We start from the raw sequence: 21661 nt of genomic DNA, 5'->3' as shown, positions 1-21661 counted from the left end.
AAGTTACCAGCCAAACACAATGCAGCTTCCTCTGAAGGTAACCTCAGATCCCACATTCTGAAAGCTAATCAATGTTGTTCAGATTTCAATTTCTTCTCTACAAGGTGAAGTCAAACCTAATCTAACAAACGTCAGTCTCAGATGTAATGCTGCTAGCTGGGTCTACCAGTGTAATTTAGATAATCATTAATAGCATAGCTGTATAATAAAACTACATGTCACTTACAACTTCATCTGAGGTTTGACTGGCAGATCTTTAAACAGTTTTCTAAGTGGTTGCTTTTACTTCCTTTGATTGGGCAGTCTGGGAAACGTTTTAACCCCATGGTATCTAAGCTTTTAGGGAACAATATTTCACCCTCACCACCCCTGCTGTCAGCTCTGCTGCTGTGTAACCTTGTAAGAAAGAGAACTTGGGGAGAGGGGTGGTTTCAGCAAGTGACTATACATATATACTCATATAAATTTAAAATAATAAAATATGTACAGTATCTTTCATTCAAAACATGATTTAAATGTTTCTCTTCAATCAAGCTGTCGTCTCAAAACACAGCTTTTGCCATACTCCAAGAATATTTAGTATCTCCTGGTATTTTTAAAAGAAGAAGTTGAAGAAACCCTAGTGTTTCTAAAGGTCTAACAATACTAACCAAAAGCTTTCAGAGGAGTCTCTTGAGCTCATGGTAACCTCTGGTGCAGCTGGGTGTGCTGCTGAGGACACAGGGCTACCTGAAATCAGCCTTTACTTGTGTAATGCTGATCCAGGAGAAAACTCTGTGCCACAGCTTCTCATCAATGAATGCAAGAGACTGGACTGCCAAAATATAATAAAGGTTTGATGAAGAGCTGACCTGAGGCTGACAGGTTTGATCTGCCAGAAGCTAGCACGGAATACTCAAGCCTTTTATATATTTGATTTTTAAAAGCACGGTGCCACTGGTGCTACACAGTGGGACTTGTCTGTTTTCCTTGCAGAGGTGAACAAGAAATCCCCATACACAAACTACAACCTTTCAATGACCAACCTCTGTATTCAAAAGAAGGTCAGAAAAATCATTGCTCTGTGATAAATATGCATGCATAGTGACAAAACACTCCTTGACAGTTACCACACTGCCTTGGGAGGGCAGGTCCCATCTTCTCACTGATTACAAAGCTGACATCTTCAAAGGTTACTATATATAAAATATTGGCTCCTGACAAGTTATCAGTGGAAACTTCCTCTGAAACAGCACTAATGCTGGAACTCAGGTCTCACAAAATGCTCACATAATAATCAATAAAGACTATTATGTTAACAGGACTCTCTTTCCTCTAAATAGAAGCTAGTGAAGATCACAGAGTAGCTGATCTGATGCTTTTTCATTCAATTGTAGAAATTTTTAAATTTGACATGAAGACTGGAGGAAAATGTTATTTTCAAATTCATTCTTATTTTGACTATCAGGGAATTTCCAAGCATATGAAATAAGAAAATTCAGTCTTACCTTATCGTCAATATCGCTCTCGCTGTCACACTGTGGATTAGAGAGAGAAAAAAAGATTTTGAGAAACACCTTTATGTATAGGGATCTTTTGCATCATCCTCTTAAATCTTTGGGATAGCTGTTTATGATGTTCACAGTTCAATGAAACACACTTCTGATGGCTGCAGTAAATGCCTTTTACATTGCTAGCATAAACCAGACAAAGCCAGATCCTCTCTTATACAAATTTATGGTGTACTCTTACTTGGATGGGGAAAGCAAACTTTAAACAAAAAAGACAATCAGTGATGCATTATAACAACCACTGTAACATGAGCACCACAACAAAAAGCATGCCTTTTTATCATCCCAAATCATGGAATATATAGTAACAGTTTTGCATTGCTTCACCTTGATAAGCACTTTGTCATCTAACAAGGAAACTGTGAAACTGGCAATCAATTTCTAATTTAATGAGTGGTACCGAGAATAGTAATTAAAATACATAATAAATTCTGGTACATTTTTTAGTTTGAATGAGATCACGATCCCAGGAGGAAGTGTTTACTTAAAGAGTTTTGGAGTGCAATCTCTTTCAGGCTCTGAAAATGAAATGCTCTCTTTTCACAGCACAAATGATGGAAAGATAACTTGAACTTTTCAGGACACTGAACATTTCAGGACATGCACATCTTACTGGCTGGAGCTCAGAAAGATTTACAGTTGGGAGCAGCAGTGAATCTCTTGGGGTCTGTTATGCTGACAGAAGTGGTCAGGGTGTTCTGCAGCCTTGGTGCCCAATGGGAATTTTCTCCTTCAGCCAGCTGCTGATGGGGATGGCCTGGTGGCTTTCTGTACCTGGCAGCACCCTACAGAGTTCACTGGGTCAACAAGAGGGGACTCTGCAAGCCAGCAGTGACCACTTCCAAATGTGGAAATGGTCCATGAGAACACACATGATTTGGTGTCATGAACGTAAAAGAAGGAATAGATCTGTTTGGTCGTTTTGTCCAGATTTCCTCCTGGAGTGGGGAAGGGGGATTTTTCCTGTCACATTCTTTCATCCTCAAGTCACACAGCAGAAATTTCAGCTGTTACATTCTTAATTTTCTGCTGATTTATGAGAGAATATTTAATCTCTTCTTCTATTTGAAGCTTTTATTTTTAAATTCTCTGAAACACACCAAGCACACAAGCAGCCCCGATATATTGGAAGAATCTCCCACAGTGAATCTGCAGTGAGGAGTGCTCAGCTTCCCAGCTGACACCTTATTCCCATTTTACTGCAGTGAAAACGCTTGGTTTAAGGAATCTGTTTTTCTACAGTCTTGACTAAGCAGAACTCTTTTTCTTTCAAAAGGAAACCATTTTACACTGCCCCACATGATCCACAGAATGCTTTTCACAGAGAAATCTGACTGCTTAGCAGGATGTGCACAGATCTAGTTGTATGTGTAACAATTCTGGAAAAGAAGGAACTTGAAGAAAAATGGAAGAAGTAATAGGACACTGCCTTGCAGGGGCCAGGAGCTGTGGGTGGGGAAGCTCTACAGGAAAAAACAGAGTTAATACCAGCAAACTGCACAAAGTCCCAGCCAATTGCTTTGCAATAGGCAAGAACATCAGGTAGCCAGGTCTTTAGTAAATACCTTGCCATAAGCCATTTGTGCCTTTTTTGTGACTTTTGTTCTGTCACTGACCTTTATGAAAATCATTATACGAAACACAGGTTCTGTTTTTTACACAAACCAAAAGTAAACTCAATCCTGATAAATCACCACGAGCAGCCATCTGCTGACTTCCCCAAACCTGTGTCACGCAACCACAAACAATTAGAAGTGTCTGCTCTGGGCTTGGAATGGGACTAATTGTCCATCACATTGAGAGAGACATGCTGAAACAGGTTTGCTGGGCAAAGGCTGCCCCAGTACCTGCTGCATCTGTGCTTGCCCAAGACAGAGATAATTCATGCTGACAGAGCAACACATCATCAGAGCTGAGCTGGGGGTGGGGGAAGATGGATGCAGCCACAGCAGTCCACTTCTGATTATTTACATGCTCCTGAGAAACACGGGCTAAGTGGAGGGAAGCCTTTCACCTCCACCCAGGGGGAGCTCAAATCAAGCCCTAATGCTACAGGGACTGTGCATTCCCCCAAATTATTGGCATAATGGAGTGGGTCACAAAGACCTTGTTATTTTACCCTTTAAAGCATGTCTACACTAAAGTTACCATTTTAATCTTGGTGCTCATTCACATGAACATTCATATTTTAGAGGCAGAATATTTTGACTCTGTGATTCATCGTTCGGACTAAAGCATGCTACAGCAGAATTACACCTATTGCAAGAATGGCATAAAAAATAAGTTAGCACACTCAGCCATGGGTTTCTTCAAATTGTATGCTTAGGCAATATCAACACAAATTTTAATTCTAACAGGGGTTTAAAAATTATACACTGCAGTAATAAAATAACCAAATAAATTAAACTTTGAAATCCATTGACTAGAAAGCATTCAAAATTATCACTAAATCTCAGATACTTTTGCCTATGAGTCCTGGTTCAATAAAACCTCAGTACTGTAAACATTACCAAATTTAGCTTAAAAATATTTAAGATGTAAACAATTTTTTTGAACTTTAGTAACCATTATTATTCAAGTACAAGGTAGTATTTTAGTCTTGTCTGGTTTTGTAACAAAACTTGTCTTTCTAATTCTTACTATATTATGACGTTTAAAAAAAGGACAAGAGGGTTTTTCTTGTTGAAAACAGATTTTACCTCCAAAATTTGTATACCTATAATGAGTATAAGACCCTCTTACAGATGGTCTACATTACTAAAAGGTGCAGAACTGCTTTATTTAGGTGCCTAATTTTGCTTTGTACCAATATGCAACTTTGTCTCATGTAGATAAGTGAAAGTTGCAAAAAGCCAGTGAACCATCAAATCCACATGCTAGATTTTATAAACAGACATATGAATGAAGCAAACATCTGCTCTCTGAGGATACATTTTTCCCCATTCAGGATCAGTAAAGACTTCATAATTAATTGCTTTTAAAATGGAAAAGACAGCAAAGAATTTTGTTACATTTTAGCTTACATCTTCCTTACTTTAATCATGATTGCATCAGTCTGGAAACTGCAGAAGGCAGCAGGGCTGTGGATGTGGCTCCGTGCGGACACAGAGCCTTCTGTGAAGCTGTGACTGCAAGATGAGTGGTTTAAAAACTGCATTTGTGGCAGTGAGTTGCCTAATTTCTTCTTTGCCTTGTGAAATCAAATCCTCTGCCCCCTCTGCAGCCGTGTGGGATCACTCACACACACATGGTCCCTTCTATTGGTTCCTACCTGGCTTTAAACCACCAAAACACTTATCTTAATCCATGTGAGAATGTTCCAAACTGGCCTACAGGATGAGAGATTGTGGGGAAGACTCAGCACATTGATATTTATAAAATTTGGATTTCTGCTTAACATACAAGAAAATAAGAACTTGAGACTCATGGCTACCAACCTATGCTAACCTCCCACCGACACCCGAAAAAATACAACCAGCTTTGGTGGAAAAGGCCCCAAGCTTCAGAATTCCCACAGGTTTTCTTTGTTTCACGTAAAAGGAACAGGCTCCCACACTTGCATCAAGAAACAGGAACCCAGAGGCTGCTGAACGAGCAAGAGCACAGAAAACCCAATGCCAGCAAAACCGAAGGGCCCAGACAGAGCTGTGAAAAGCAGAAGCACTGCTGACCCCTGTCCCTCCCCTGGCCGGGGTGTGCGTGTTGAAAAGCCCCGGTTTGGGAGGGCTGGTTCAGTTTTTGTGGGAACTCCTTCAGTCTCACACGCCTGCCTCCTCCTCACCCCTGCCTGCAGAGCCCCAGCTCAGCACGGAGACTGAGGCAGGGACCCTCCATCCCTGGGATGCTGGAATGAATAATGCAGTCATGGGAGAGACTCTGGTTCGGCCACAGAGGATTTTCTGTGTCTTAAAAGCCAACTTATCCTGTGTGAGGAGGAGGAGGAGGAGGAGGAGGCCATGCTGCGAAGGCTGAGGCCACCACCCGGCCAGGCTCACCTCCCACGCTGCTGTTGTTGAGGGACAAAAGCCCTTGTCAAAACAAAAAAAAGTTAAAGAAAATGTGGAGAATGGCAACTGTTGAAAGCAACGGGGGCTCATTGAAAGACAAAAGCTTCAATTACCTGGATTTTTCTAAAGTCCTGTTAACACTCCTGGTCTATAAGCAGGACTGTAAACAGCCATTGTACAGGGTTCATAAAGGCTCCTAAAGGGATTATTCACTGGGTTTTGCCAATTGCATCCCAATTCCACCAAGAATGTTTGCAAAGTCGACCCCTAATTGCGCGGCTCTTTGGAAACAATTTCTTGCAGTGACAGATTCCAATTGGAAGGAAGCCTCCCATGAGGTGAGGTTCAGCAGGACAACACTAAGCTCAGGAATCACAGATGGAGCATCCATGTGTATGGACTGGGCCTTGTGGTTTCTCATTTTTTGATGTCTGGGGTGAAATCTCTCTTTACAAGACCCCTCTCCATCATGGCTTTCCAACCAGGCAATGAGCTGTGATGCATTCCATCACCTCCTTCTACAAACCACCTCAAGAGGGGACAAAGATGGACTTATGGCCACTGTAAAATAGGCAACAGCATATTTGGCAAAGGACCTTCTCTTACCATTAGACTGGCATCGAGCTCCTTACAAGCTATATTAAAACTCTGTATTATTCTCATTATTTTCTGGTGAGTTTAGGAATCTGGAGAATGTCCTTCAACTCTTTTCTTACCCCCAATGTTTTAACTACTACATCATCCAGCTTTTCTTCACATAATAAAAACACTACATTGATTAACTGACATCACACAGTCATGTAAACTGTCTCATACCAGGAATGAGAGCTTCAAGAAATGAAAACAAAACCAACCAAGTCTCCTGAGACTGCAACAAGACTGGCAATACCTGGATGTTATGCCACGGTGGGTGCAGAGAAATATGGTTATTTCAAATGGAGCCACTTCCTCCAAGCTTTTGAGAAGTCACCTCAGCTTATCTACACAAACATGGTTACCTCCTACTTAACCCAAACCCAGTGGTTTTTGATTTAGGTTCTGCCTACACAGTCCCAAGGCTGTGGGCCCTGTTGTGCCAGACACTGCACAGCACAGGAGTTACAGGCTCCTGCCCAGACAGCTGAGAGAAAAGCTTGTTTTTTTTCCTCTCCACATAAACACACATACCTATAGATATTATTTATATTATGATTAAGCAGAGGGTGATAGACATCTAAGGTACCAATGTGAAGAAACAGATCCCAGCCTGGAGGGACATGCAATCTCACCAGACTACCTGCAACTAGAACTGTCTGGGGAAGTGCAAGGCTGAGAGGAGAGGAGGCAAAAATATTAAGTATACAGCCTATAACACTACAATGAAAGCTGGCAGGGTAGAATATGTATGTAGAGAGTTGCACAGAATATCTGAACAGTGTAGACACCTATGCAGCCTGCACACCCACTCCACCGCCATGTTACCACTATCTTACTATTTCCAACCATATTTAGTTACTGAATTTTCTTTTAATAGCAAGGCTTGGGGAAGTACTAAGCTTAAATCCTGGGTTGTTAATGTTTCTTTTAAAGGAAGGAGTAAAATCAAGCCTGTTTTTAAGAGCCCTCCCTTCTCCATGCCCTCTGAGCTGACTTCCCAGGAGCAGCGGCAGTGCGTACGGATGCGCGCTTGGGTGTGCAGGGGAGGGTGTTGTTTCCTATTAAGTCTGGCATCAGATTCATGTCTGCAGGGGCTTGCTTAAGATGATAGGAAGAGAGAGTTTTATCATGAGCCAGACTGACAGAAAAGCTTGCTAATGGGACTTGAGGCATACACAGGAAAGAAAGTGCCAAAACATTAAGCTACCGCCAAGTGTCAGAGGGCCACTGATTTATTGCAGCAATTTTGCCACTGTGTCCTTTATAAGGTCCCACAAGTCCTTCCTCCTGGCAAGAAGCTGTGAGCTGCTGCAGCTCGGGGAGAAGTTTAGATCCAGAGCACAGAAAGTGTCCAAGCGAAAGGCGGGGGCCGGGGGGAGGACGGAAATCGAATGTTGACTTGAACTTGCCCCAGGCAGCAGAGTCCTCTTAGCTCCACTGCCTCCCTGACAGCTTGATGAAATGAGTCAGGGCCTCCCCATGGCTAGACCAGCTCAGGCTTCCAAGTGCCGGGGTAGAGCTGTAAGAAACAGATTGAGCCTCAGGGCAGCAATTTTTTTTTTTTTCCCTTTCTCTCCTCAGCATTTGGCTGGGGGAAGGGGGAGGTTATGAGCACTACAGATGTATAGGCTGAGCCTTTGTCTGCAGAGGGGGAGGGCGATGGGGAGAGAGAAGAACAGCAAGAGAGTATTAGCTATGGCAGCTGAGAATAGCCCAGAGCACTATAACTAATTTTGAGGGGCAGTGATGCATTGTACGGGCTATGTGCTGTTTGGTCTGAGGGGGCCCCTGTTGTGAAGCAGCAATCAAGAGGACATTTTGTTAAGTGACCAACAGCTGTCATCTGCAAGCCCAGAGTGGGGGAAGGAGGTAGCAAGGGGAAGGGAAAAGGGAAAAAGGAAAAAAAAAAAAAAAAAAAAAGAAAAAAAAGAGCATTTGTCCCTTGGAGGCAGAGCACATTAATCCACCAATCTGCCACAGCTTTAACTCTAAACGTGCTCGATGCCTCCAAAGATTCGAGCTCCTCTCCATCAGCCACCCGGAGAGATGGGCACCTCCTGCCCTGCTCCAGCCTGCCCGGTGCAGGGAGCTTCTCTACCTCTGTGGGTTGAGAAACCGACGCTAAAAATACTGTTTAAGTCTCTTTTCATTCCATAAAATTGAGTTGATCTGCTGCAGCTTAGGGTCAATCCCTCAAGGACTGTTTTTTCCCCCTTCCTTTTTTCATAGCACTCATAAATTAATCAGGAAGACCCTGACTAAGTCATTTCATGCTGTACAACATAAAAGAAAGTCCCCTGATGATCCATGCAAGGATCTATTAAAAGCGGGAGGAGGGAAGGAGGAAGGGTTAGGGAAGAGGGAGAAAAGGGAGGGGGGGAAGGAAAAAATCTCAACCTTTTTGATATTTTAGGATAAAAGCTGGAGGACTTTGTTACGAATTCTAGCCAACATCAAAACACCTTAAATAATTCAAAGAACATGTTAAAGGGAAGAAACTGAATGTTGCTCTGATGTTCAGTTGATGCAACGCAGAATATTACCCAAAACAGCACAGCCTGTTAAGGGAGACAGCAGCCTTGAGCATTTCAGTTCTTTAGAAAAATGTCAGAACCTGTAAAAATCATAATTTCCAGCAACTTTTTTTTTTTTTTTTTGCATGATATAAACTCAGCGAGACTGAAATGTAGGTTTCTGACAAGCTGTTAACAAGACAACTTTAGAAATCTGTCTGGAGCTCTCAGGGAGATGGGCTGCCATTTCACTGCTTCGAAGAAGTTCATGACATGACAAGCAAAAATCAGGGAACAGAGACCTAAAAACCACGGTGTAATTTTCATTTGCTTCTGTCGTGAAAGAATTCAAGCAGAAATATTAGAAGGCTGCACAACTAAAAAAGCCAGGAACTGGAAAATCATTGCTGTGGTTTGACAAGCACATCTTTTATGCTGAAAATGGTTTCTTTATTATTATACCTATACACAAGAAAGCACTTTGGAGAAAAAGGGATAATCAAAAATTATTCCTTGAGATCTACAAAATAAGATCTACAGCTGCCTACTTTCCAGCCAAGTCTAAAAATTACCCGGTTCAAGGGAGAGAGTGACCAACCCATCTTGAAAAAGCTGAAAGAGCCACTAGATTTCTCTTCATTTCCCACATCCCTGCCCTTCCCCCCAGTAGGAAAGGTAAAAAGATCTTTCCATAGTGCAGCCTTTTACTGGAGCCTACACAGATGAATGTTGCTACCTAAATGCTTAATAAAGGCACATTCATTAAAAATAGAAAAGTCAGCATCCAATGTCATCTACACACGAGAGTTTGGTACCACACTCAGGAGAGGCCTTCTGGCTGGTTTACCATATTATACCTCCTATTTCAGGCCTTAATATACCAGTGGAGTGCTTTGCCATAATGCTCTTTCCAGAATCAATCTATTCTACTCAATGGCCAGTAAAAAGTAGATCGATCGATTGATCGATCGATCTATCTATCCATCCATCCATCCATCCATCCATCCATCCATCCATCCATCCATCTATCTCCCTATAATACACCTCTCTCAATATATAGTCTCCCTTACTTTCACAATCTGGACTCATTCTGAGTATGTAATGGTAGGCTGATGTAGCTGCCTGGAAGTCAATTTACTGACTGTGATTGACTCATTATCTATGGGTTGCAGAATCTCAGCACCCTTGGGAAAGCTTGGGAAACCCAACATACAATTTTATGCTTAATTTCAGCCCATATTTGCCAAGAAGGAGAGTGATGGGACAATGCAGGAGGTAATTTTCAGTTGTACTGTCTATGACTACACCAAAGGTAATGTGAATTATGGACCACACTTAGCCCAGCATTTGCAGGGATCACACAAATAATGAACTGAAGCTCTTTCACCTCTTTCCTGTCTCTCCTTGTTTCTGCACCATCTCTGGTAGTGCACCCACAGCCACCCTTGGGTAATTGAAAGAACAGTGCACACAGAGTTGAGTGGTTGATGCTGCATTTCACCAATTTACAAAACACAGGAAACTCTGACAAGAAAAGGGATGCAGTCTGCTTCTCTTCTGAAGTGCTCACAAGCTCTTTTCACTCTTCCCTCGCTTGGGCATTGTGTCACCTGTCACTCATTTTCTTTTCATTAGACAGACACTCTTGGAGACATTACAGAAGCTGTACATGGGTTTTCACTAAAGAACCAGAGAAACGTCCACTACTTTCAAATTCTCTTGTTTTAGGCTATGACTAACACCAAGTGCTTGCAAGAGACATCTTGCCTTGCTGCCTCCCCTTTCCCACAAGCCTCCTGGCCCAGAGTTACCTGGACCCCTGCCCCAGCTTTGGTCCCTCAGGCTCTCCTGGGAGGAGCAGAAACCTAGATGGGATTTGCAGTGACTGCACAGAGCAACTCTAGTTTTGTTTCTGTTGATATGTCCAACAGAGAAAAATGGCTTAAAGCCATTATTTATAACAATGAGAGGCTGCTGCTGTTTGGAGAGGGGGTTATAAGCTTTCTCTAAAATTAAGGAGTTCAGGACTTAATATGGATATAGTCAAAAGCCACTTTAACTATAATGATCTGTCTAGTAATTCCCCATCTACTATAAACATCAGTTTTATTCTATTTAGATTGCAAATCTAGTCTATTACTATGCCATGGCCACGTCACTGTGGAGTCACCAAAAGCTATTGGGCCAGCACAAAACAACAGAATTTGTTAAAGTACCCTCCTCTAATGGAAAGCATTTAGTTATTCTCAGCTATGTGACTCTGTTTGGGAGCCCCATTTACATATTTATTTAGTAGGGAACATGCATGGCTGTCTTCCCTCCATGCAGAACCATTATGAGCTACAGGAAGCTGTTAGAGAGGATTTCAGCATGGAACTCAGGAGGAAAGTCATTTCCAAATACCTCCCTATCCTGCTTAATGGCAGCCACCCTCTGGAATCAGGGTGATGGATTTCTGGTTATGAAACTTGCTGTGTTTTTTTACAGCTCATTCACAAGAATGCCTTTTTTTTTTTTTTATTTATACATTTAATTTCTTGATGTGTATATTTACACATACACACTTTTTCTTATGCTGCCAACTTCCTTTCCTCCTTACTTCTCCCTTTAAGTCCAAGTGATGCAGCAACAAAAGAACACACCAGGTTATGCATGGAGACACCCATCTGAGAAGCCTCAAGTTCCCCCACAGGTATATTACAGCTTTTTGCATTCAAATTCAAGCTGAAGGCCCAAAAACGTCCAACATGAACATTCAGAAGAGGGCACTAACTGTAGAACCAGAGCTGACATGACTCAGGGATGAAGGCAAATCCCTGCTGTGCCTTAGGCTGGAGCTGGCAGGGGGGGTGGCTGAAGCCAGGCTGAGTTCAGAGGGTGAAGCTGGGCTGGCCGCCTGCACACCTGGAAACACACCACCCCTACCCTGGTAAACAGAATATTTTAGAGCACTGTTTAATTAGGGGTTCTGGACATGGAAAACAATGTAAAGCATCTACTGTGTTCTCAAAATACATTAATTCAGTGAAAAGAACTTCAGCTCATTCTTCACTTCATGAATATATGAAGGTTATGTGAACCAGCTGCTTTGTTTTGCCAAATGCCTTTAGTTACTAAAAGTCCCTGTTGCTGTCAGGGACAAGATTAACTATACTTATATATAATTAATGTAATAATTAATGTTATTTAATTCCACTGCTATTTAACTCATAGCAAGGTTTATGTTGTTGTGGGTAAAAAATATAAAGCTTACTATAGCCACCACTAATGTTTGCATTATTGAACATTAAAATTCAAATCTGGTAAAATATTTAGCACAGGAATTGAGACATCTACAGAAGGCCTATTCCTCCAAGGAAATCCAGAGCATGTGCTTACAGATTTCAACTACTGCTTTTAAAATAAACCTTAAGGGATGGCTGCCCCACTCATCACAGGCACACTACCCTGGAACAAAGAAATTCACCAAGAGAGAAATAAAAAGGATTTTAAATATGAAAACTAAAAACCACCTCTGCACACCCCCACACCCCCAATATCCAGCAGTTATCATTAGCATAAATACAATGCAAATTAAGTCTACTTTTTTTTTCTTTCATTCCATTTAGATCATGGAAATATTAAAGTAGATAAGTCTTGGACGTGAAGGACAAGCATTGCCTAGAACATACATTTGGGCATCTTCAATGTAATCTAAGGAATATAGCAGAGACTTCAAGCTAATTTGATAAGAAAATAACACACTTGGTTATTCACTCTTACAGAATTACATCCCATCAAAGCTAAATATAAAAGCTTCAAGACCTATGCCATTACCTGGAGAATACTTCTTTGGACCACTAAATGACAAACCTTTAAACACTAAGCAATTTTGAAAACATAAATATCCTACTATATCCAGATAAAATTGTAAAGGCTTCCCCCTACCTTAGCATGTCTGCTCCTCTCTTTCAAAGCCCCTAGATACTCATTTGTTCTTGTTAGCCCCCAAAATGCCCATGATTGATGGAATTGTAGTGATTTACAAATGGAGCCTCCTACCTCACTGTTCTGCTTTCAGACTGCCAGGGCAGCTTGAGCAGCACTGACCTCAAAGACCAAGACAAGGGTTGGCTGCACATGTTGAAAGATGGGAATGTGAGTATCCTCAGCTAAGCCATCCTGAAACTTTCTGAACAGGCTTGAGCAAATTTATGCTTTCTGTTGTCACTTTTAAAATTTGTATTTTCCTTCCAGAGCTGATGAGGAAATGCTCAGCTCTGTGGATAGATGTAATTTATGAACAGAAGTTCCAACATGTCAAAGGGTTCCCTCAGCACTGATGACCCCCTATAAGTTTAATCCAGACCTGAGCAATTAGAGAATAAAAAAAAGAGAAAACATCCCAACAGGAGGGGAAAGAAAAGAAAAAGAACAGACTGAAGAGTAAAAATGGAAAAAAAAAAAAACCTTACTGCTCTGTGGACCAATAAAGAGATGGGGATACCAACACTATTGGGAATGGACTCTCTCACCTTTCATTAGCACAAAGAGGAAATAATAATTAGCTGGAACAGGCTATTATGTATTTGTCACAGAGTCAGAACACGTTGAAATATACAAACCTTTTATTTTCCAGTAAGTTATGATAAACAGAGGCAAATGTGAAATCTATTTGAAGAACTGGAAAATACCTTGACCAGGATATTTTAACCCTTCTGAGTTTGTGTGCACTATGAAGCAGGCGAGTTTTCCTGCTCCAAGGGGAGCTGTGGCACAGTGGGTTGTTCTTTTTTCACTTGTGAATGTTGCTGTATCAGCTGTGATACACCAACCAGCTCACGTGTGGTTTGCAGCCACACTCAGCAATAAAATGCATAAACAGCAACTCACGATAATGCTATTATTAGTACGTGTCCCTGCTGCATATCCAATAACAACAGGGGTTTTCACAGACTGCAGAGCAATCAGGTGTCTTTAAATATGCTTTAAAGCCTCTTCATGGAGTGAGTGAGGGAAGTTTTTTTAAGAGTTTATGCAAAGTACTTGCACAGGTAACTGAAGGCTCAAGAGCTTCTGGGCAGCTTTTAGAAGCACAGGCTGAGAATCACAGAACTAATAATCAATGTACAGCAAAAAATATTCTTTTAAATTCACACCTAATACTAGCTCATGAAGCAGAAGCAGTATTCAAAACAAAGCACTGTGTTAGCTCAGCTGGCTAATGAATAATTGCCACAATTACAAAAACAAATCTTTGTTTTCAATTTTCAGTAAGCAGAGCTTTAGAAGAACAAACTGCTCCTGAAAGCATGATAGTTTTTTTTTTCCTTAAAAAAGGAAGGACAGAAATCCTTCCTAGCAACTGCAATTATGATACTTTCATGTCAAATGAATTATATTACAGAAAATAAATCTTTCTAAGATGCACAAGAGGGTTATCTGGCTCCAGTCAGACTTATGCATTACTGGTTTTATATGTTGTACTCTACTTGATTAATATAGGTAATCAAATTATACTGCCTTCCACTGTGCTCTCAAATTCAAGGCTATAATGTTTTCAATGACAAAGTTCATGGAGTTGTATAAAAATGTACCTCATGCTGTACCAGCCCTTTATTGCTGTAGTAAAACACCATTTTCAATTTAGTAATAAGTGATATAAAACAGAGTGTCTTGATTGGCAGGGTCGTATTCATTATGCAGTGCCCTACGACACAGCACAGCTCCCAGAGAAAATTTAAGGACAGAATCTACCACATTCTCAGATGTTGATACTTAAGGGAATTAAATGATTCCTTTCTCATGAGTTCTGCAAAGAAAGGACAAGAAATTGAACAGAAATACACACACACACACACACACAGGTGTGGATGGAAAGGAGAAAGGGGCAGGAACAGACTCATCATAACATGCTGCTGCTCCATGCAGGCTCTCTTGCACCACAGCCAATCCTATACTGTTGCTTCCCACCTGGAACTGGAAAGGGGAAGAGAAAATGACAGAAAAAGAGGAAGAATGACACTCAGGATAGCAGCAAATATTGGAGAAATCTTCCTGGCTCTTCCAGTGGCCTGACCAGTGACCAGAAGAAGCGACTCTGAGCGTTTAACTCGAGGGGCCTTAATGAAGTTGTGTTATCAAGTGCTCTTCACTTCATGAACATCAGGATTCTCTAAAGAGCTGTAAATTAGCCTGTCAAAACCGGTAACATCTTAACTTTGCAGCTATCTTTGAATATGTAAATCGTAACCCTTCCCTTCCTTCTTCTCCCTTCCATAAATCAGGAATAATTTACCTTATCTGTGAACAAACCAACCAATCTGTGGATTCCACAGAGGCCAAGTATTCTGGTGAGCCTTGTCATCACTGTGAACACTATCTAGAGGAGCAAGAATTATAAAGCCATTTTCTGTTGAACTAAATGGCAGAGATATTGTCAGCTGGTATCTTTTCTAAGCATGTACAGTGAGCAAATGATATGATCAGGAAAGACAACTCTTGGAGTCAGGAATTAGTAATGTTATCTTAGTTTTGTTTCCTTGGCAACTTGACCTTTCATAATTTGCCCAAAGGCAAAATATGGGCAGCATATCCCTTTCAAATCATACCTCAATAATCTTCTGATTAAAAGCATCACCAGAATGTGGCCTTGCCATAAGATGGAGAATTAACGACTCTCTACTAAATGATCCACTGATGTTGAATCTAATTTAAGTAGCCTTGCAAGAATATTTAACACTTAATGATAGGCTCTGTATTAGAGTAGGTTTAATCTAGGATGCAGCCACAGATGTCATAAGAAGGAATTAATCAGCATTGCTTCCACTAAAACAGAAATGCAAAATTGCTGAACAGAATGTATTAGAAACAGATTAAAGAACTGGGACTTAAAACATAAAAGAAAGAGAGCTGATACCACCCTCAGAGAGCTAATTTTAAATACAGGAAAACTTAATTCGCCTTTAACTGAGGAATTGGGGTGTTTGAAGTTACTAAAGAGAAGCTTGCGTTATCAGGAAGCAAAGAAAAGCAGATAGTCTTTTCCTTCATCAATTAAAAATGAAAGCCCAACCCAAATATTAATGCCTGCCTTAAAATCCCAGCAAAATGAAGCTATTGATGCTCTTGGGACTATGGCTGCATCCCACATGATGCTCTGTGCTCAATGGAGTGCTGTGGAAGTTTCATTGGTTTGAAAAACTCCTGCCTAATTTAGATAAGTTACCTTTCAGAAAAGCAAATCTTGGAAAAGGAGAAATAGACCCTATGGTTATTGAAATGTGTGCACTTGGGGGAAAATAGGAAATACTGTGTTTTAAAATTCACTCTAAATGCCCAGTACTGAGAGAACTTGCCCATCCAAAAGCTTGTGCAAAGATCTACATTACAAATAATTGTTGTTGCATCATTCCATTTATGTTCTCCCCTGTTGTTTGAGGACCTTATGCTGCCCACAGGGTTTTTGCTGCCCAGTGCCTTTCGTTACAGAAGACATGTTAAAGCATAAAGGCAGAAGGGAGCACAGAGCATCACTTCAGAGCATTCATATAGCACAAGTCATTACACTTCAGACAGTAACTCTCCTCTGTTCTTGATCTGAAGATATTCAGAGTGAATCCCCTAATCATATGAATCTTTAGAAGCACATGTCATGGATTAAAAATTGCATTCTTAAAATTTTTTAGTTACAGTTAACGTTCCTGGTAATGACATGGAAAACCTCAGTTCAGCACAATTTTCTCCTGAAAATATCAAGGTGTGTGCTGAATACTCCAACGGCCTGATTAAACAAGTCCAATTCCTGATTTAGTATCATGGCTATTAAATGGTTTTGGGCTCAGCTGAGTGGCCCTTCCTTGAAAAATTATGAAACAATCTAGCTTTGGTCCCAATTTTCATTGATAGCCTAATAGAACATACAAATAATCTCAGTGCTTGTTCCCAAATGCATGAAAAACTTACATAAAGCTTTGATCTCGATGGGAGAATCCATCAAGACTTCCCATTTGTCTCCCTAATTACTTGCTTTGATGCTCATGGCTTGCAATCAGTGCATAAGTTAATGTCCTGGGGTTGCCATGGCTACCAGCAGTGAAGCAGAGAGAGCCATGGCTCTGCACATCAGCCACCTTTGCTCCAGCTCTGCCTCCCTTCCCCGGCTGCTCCTCCTCCAGGGAGGCTGGGGAGGTTCTCCCGTGCTGAGCCAGAGTTAATAAAATGATTCCTGTTCGTGTTACTGCAAGTGGTGCTGGAAACATCCACTTCAGCCTTCTCTGTGCTGCTCGTGCAGAGGAGGTCTGGAAAGCAGTGAAGTGGTCAGAAGACAAGAGTGCAAGAAAGGACTGGATTCAGTTCCTAACTTGAACCACAGATTGCCAAGTCGTTCTGAACCTTGATTTTCCTGCCTCTTGGAGGATAACAGTGATGCATCTTTCACCCCACAGTCCTGTTTTAAGAACACAGTGCTATGAGAAAAGGAGCAACAATATTCAATTTTCATTAAAAATTTGCTTTAAGTGAGTTCCCTATATTTCTACAACTTCCTGGTTATCTAAAGACCTTTCATTAAACCTCTACACTTCTTTTTTAATAAAGGACACCGAATAAGTAATGATGTATAATGTACTTCAACATTACTAGTAATTGCTCATTGAAAATAAGAAACGAGAAAGCACTTTCTTATTTGCTTATCTGATGACCTCTAAAGACAATGACACACATGATAAATCCACAGTGTGATGTATTTCGTAATTTACTGTATTGATCTGATTTTATGTAATATCCAGAAATGCAGTACTAACCTATTAAATGGCAACAAAAGTTGTATTTTATTCTGAAGTGTATTTGTAACTTAAGTTCACACACAAATTCTTGTACTTTGTGCACAGAATTGCACAAAGTTCATAGAAGTTTTCAGCACAATCTGTTCTCAGAAATTTCCATTCTGAAAAGGATGACAAACAAATGAAATATAAGAGTGGGAACCATCATCCTACCATATTTCAAATAACTAACCAAGGATGACTGAAAAATTCCTACAGCAACAACACAATGCTGCTTATTTTAGTTATTAGGAAGATAGATTACTTCAATACTCTGTTCCTGCCAAAGTCTTATGCATTTTTTTAAGTGTATGAACTCTAAATCTTTTTTGTTCTGAATACAGTATTTTCCTCTGGGAGGTATAGTACATGGTAAGTATGAAAAGTTAACATGTAATTAGCAGGGTAATGTCTAAGCAAATTGCACCATGCTAGAGTTAATAGAGGTTCAGATCAGAAATACTCCTCTGAGCACAGGCAGCAGGAATTACAAGTTTCTATAATGCTCAGTCACCTGAAAACCTTCAGGGTCCTAAAGCACCTGCCAAACACCCTGGCACCTCAGATGCTCTGCTGCTCCTTACCAACCTGTGGTGTTCAGCACAGCTCCACAGGCCTTTTCCTGAAGTTTGGAAATCATTTGGACACAGCTTTTGCAACGAGCAAATGGTTGGTGGGATGGTGGGAAATGACAGCACTCACATGCTACAGGACCAAGCTCTAAATATTTACCCACAGTATGACACCAGGACACTGATTAGATGCTCTCTTGCTAATTTCCCTCACAATTAAATTCACTTATTTTACTCAAGGAGTGACTATTAAAAATAAATGTACTGCATTTTTATTTTGGGTAGATGTTGTAGTTAAGTCACGCCTCACAAGATGTGAATCAGAACCATTGCACAAGTGACAGGGTTGTATTTGTAACAGACAGCCCAGTGCAGTGCCAATGCCCTCTCTGAACCCACCAGTACTGGTATCCTAACAACCTCTTACTATTTAATTTAGAAACAAATAACAAGGAGCAAGAGGGAGATTCCATATTAATTAAATGGGCTTAGGGAAGAGGAGTCAATTTGGGCACAAACACTACATGTTAAATTTCTTAAATTACAGCAATGCTACATTCTACTCAGCAACTCCAGGACCTACATAATGACAGAAAACAGCTCAGTGAAGCAACAATCAGAAGAAGCAGAAATCAGAGTGAACAGATCAGAGCAATCATAATTGGACAATCCATAGAAATAAGGATAGTAATTTTTCAAATGACTACTGATAGTGCCAAATGTTAAAGACAAGGAAGAAAAGCAGTAGGAGCTATTTTGAGACAACTGCCTTTCTTCTAAAGAACACAACACTGAGGAGCTTGGATTCATCTCTCCAATACCATGGCTCATAGTATGATGGTTGTAACACACAGCACATGAGAGAGAATACATAAGCCAACATAAAATTCAGCATGATTAATGTATGATTAGTTCACGTTTGTACAATGCTTTGAAGATGTAAAGTGCTAATTAGAATTTCTGGCTTAGGCTGGCTGATGCCCCAATGCAATCCAGATCAGTAAATAAGAAACTGCAGAAGTTTATCGGCCCAAAGATTGAAGAACCCACGAGATGTTAAGGAAATGCTTTAAGTTTCAAGTGGATAAACAAATGTATAAAAGGGAGAGAGAAGGAATATTCAATGCCCCAGTGAAGATATTTAAGATAGATGAAAATATTTAAGACAGAAAGATAGAGCTCGTGATTATTTGAAAAACACTGTTTTACCTCCCTCTACCATCACCAGAAATACTCCCATTGGTTTGTGAGATACCAAGATATCTCAGGAATCAGTAAACATTTGCTGAACTTCAAAAATCTAATGGCCTTAGTGGAACATAAACAAATATCTCCCAAGAGTTGTTCTGTAGTAATGAGAATGAAAAAAAATATTTAGTCTGACATGCACAAGGAAAAAAAAAAGATGTACCCTCAGAATGGAGGGTGGAAAAAAAGAAAGGAAGAAATTCCTGCCCAGCTTTCTTCAGAAATTTTGAAACTGGACTTCAATAAGGTGGTAGAGAATGAAAGCTGTATTAGAGGAACAGTATGGGCAGAATATGTAAAATCATTTACAGCCAAAAGGCCATCCCAGTACATCACTCTCGTGGGACCAATGCAGAGCCTGGGATCAAACCAGAATGCCATCCAACAGAGAGATGTTGACTCTGCTACTGATCTGGCCTTTTCCTGCTTAATTAAAGCCACTGAACACTCGAGCTGGAAACCTGTAATCCCCATTAAAGTGCCATTTTAGCAGTAGGTGATCAGACCTTTCAAGCTACACTAAGTAATTATGCTAGCAGGAACCACGAGTAGTATAAATGTGGCCACGGGAAGGCTCTTAATGCCCAATCTGGTAACCTCTGAGGATTACCAGGCAAACTAGTACCTGCAGCTCCAGCCATGTCTGAATGGAGACTGAGGTCCCAGGAGGCAGCTGTACCCAGTGCAATGCAGGGAGCTCGTGTGGCTCTAATCCTATAAAAGTACTGAGCAAGATTGGGTAACCACATCTGCGGGAGCAGGCACTGCATGCCGTGGTTTGAAATAAAATAAAGATGAAATGTACCAAAACAGTAGGCACAAAACAAGGAAATACTCAGTGTGTGAATATTTACTTTTGAACTCCATTATGATGCAGAAATAGACATGGGGGCTCAGAGAACAAAAACGGGTTTTTTTAATGGAATAAGAAACGCGACCAAGGAAAGTCCCAGTAATACAAAAACCATGCAGAATTAAAAGCACTACAGATGCACCACAGTTGCTCTTCAAGCTTTGCAAAATCGCTGTGAGCTGATGTCAAAATAATATTTGGGGGCCAGGGAAAGTGGGGTCCCCTAGTGATGCCCCACAGTTGGAAGACAGATTGACATGATGCAGAAACCACATTAAGCCACTTATTCTCCAGTGCCTGAGTTACTGAAAAGAACTGAGGCAGAAGAAAGACAAAACAAAGCAAACCTCCTAATTACTGTTAAAATGAAACAAAGGCGCTTTCTTATTATGCAGGATGCACATTTGTCTGTAGTGGGCTCTTGTAGAGGTCTAGGACTATCACTCACATAATGTATGAAAAGATGTAATCCCTAGGTATATACAAATCTTTGCCAAGTGTTTTTAAAGCTAGAGTCTGTAGCAACACATATTTTGCAGCAAATATTTAGAATGAAATATTTCATAAAGTACTTCAGCACTTCTTTGAGTGTTTAATTTATCTGACATAAAAGAACAAGAGTGTATAGCATTTTCCTGTAAGTGGATGTAAAATACGCATTGCATGGATCCCTATAATTAAAAAAACAGCAAATCATTGTCATTAATGCACAAGCAAGATCATAAATGAATACATTATTAAGTCCTACTGAATTAATGTTTAACTGCAATAGAGTTGAAATTGAATGAGGCAATTAATCAGAGTAAGAACTGAAAAAAAAAAAAAGCCACATCTGTCTCACTTTGAATACATTGAGCAAAACGACCTTCAAAACGGCACTGCCAATCACACCACGCCGCCCACTGATTTGACAGTCTTGGTGCCACCACAGAGAGAAAGTTTAGTCAGTGTAACAGAGACAAGCTTTCCATCTGAGTCACTTCATGGGTACATCTCACCCTGAGGGAATAAAACATTATGTCTCAAGGGTCTTATTTCATAAAATCATGAATGTTCAGATGGTGAAGATCATGCTGGTTATAAATGTGAACTACATCTGCTCAAAGTCACCAGAAAATGAAACTGGGGGAGTTGACATACATTAATGATAATTTTTACAGGCTTAATGCTCTTCAACATCTAGGGGAGGCTAAAAAAAATAATGTTCAGAAGCTTTTGTTCCATGGATTGTGCTTTGATCAACTAAAATACATTAATTTAAATTTCCCTTCAACTCCGTAGTGGAATTTTCTTTAACGGGTTAATTAAACTCCATCAGGTTCTTAACTGTTGAAAAGTCTTCGTTCAATTTATTTCAGAGTTTAAGGAGGAGTAAAATGATAATACTAATGATGATAATGACCCTTATCCTAGCTAAAGCTTTTTGCACTTCCCATGTAGAACAGTACCTATTGTTCACCAGTCCTACCTTTGACAGA

General features: G+C 40.5%; 1 protein-coding gene across 16 annotated transcripts in view; it reads right to left on the bottom strand.

Moving 5' to 3' along the window:
• FBRSL1 (fibrosin like 1) overlaps nucleotides 1-21661 on the bottom strand; it is a 502275-nt gene that overhangs the window by 167963 nt on the left and 312651 nt on the right. For 15 of the 16 annotated variants that reach the window (XM_077187583.1, XM_077187591.1, XM_077187589.1 and 12 more), the window contains one exon: nucleotides 1488-1517. The exons of the other annotated variant lie outside the window; for it this stretch is intronic. In XM_077187583.1, the coding sequence (XP_077043698.1) occupies nucleotides 1488-1517 (30 nt within the window). The remainder of the gene's footprint in view (nucleotides 1-1487; nucleotides 1518-21661) is intronic. 16 annotated transcript variants of the gene reach the window in all.

Source organism: Agelaius phoeniceus, chromosome 18 (genome assembly GCF_051311805.1).
Source record: "Agelaius phoeniceus isolate bAgePho1 chromosome 18, bAgePho1.hap1, whole genome shotgun sequence".
In the NCBI taxonomy this organism is placed as follows: Eukaryota; Metazoa; Chordata; class Aves; order Passeriformes; family Icteridae; genus Agelaius; species Agelaius phoeniceus.
The sequence above is the reverse complement of the archived record's forward strand: the minus strand, read 5'-3'. Positions and strand labels throughout refer to the sequence as shown.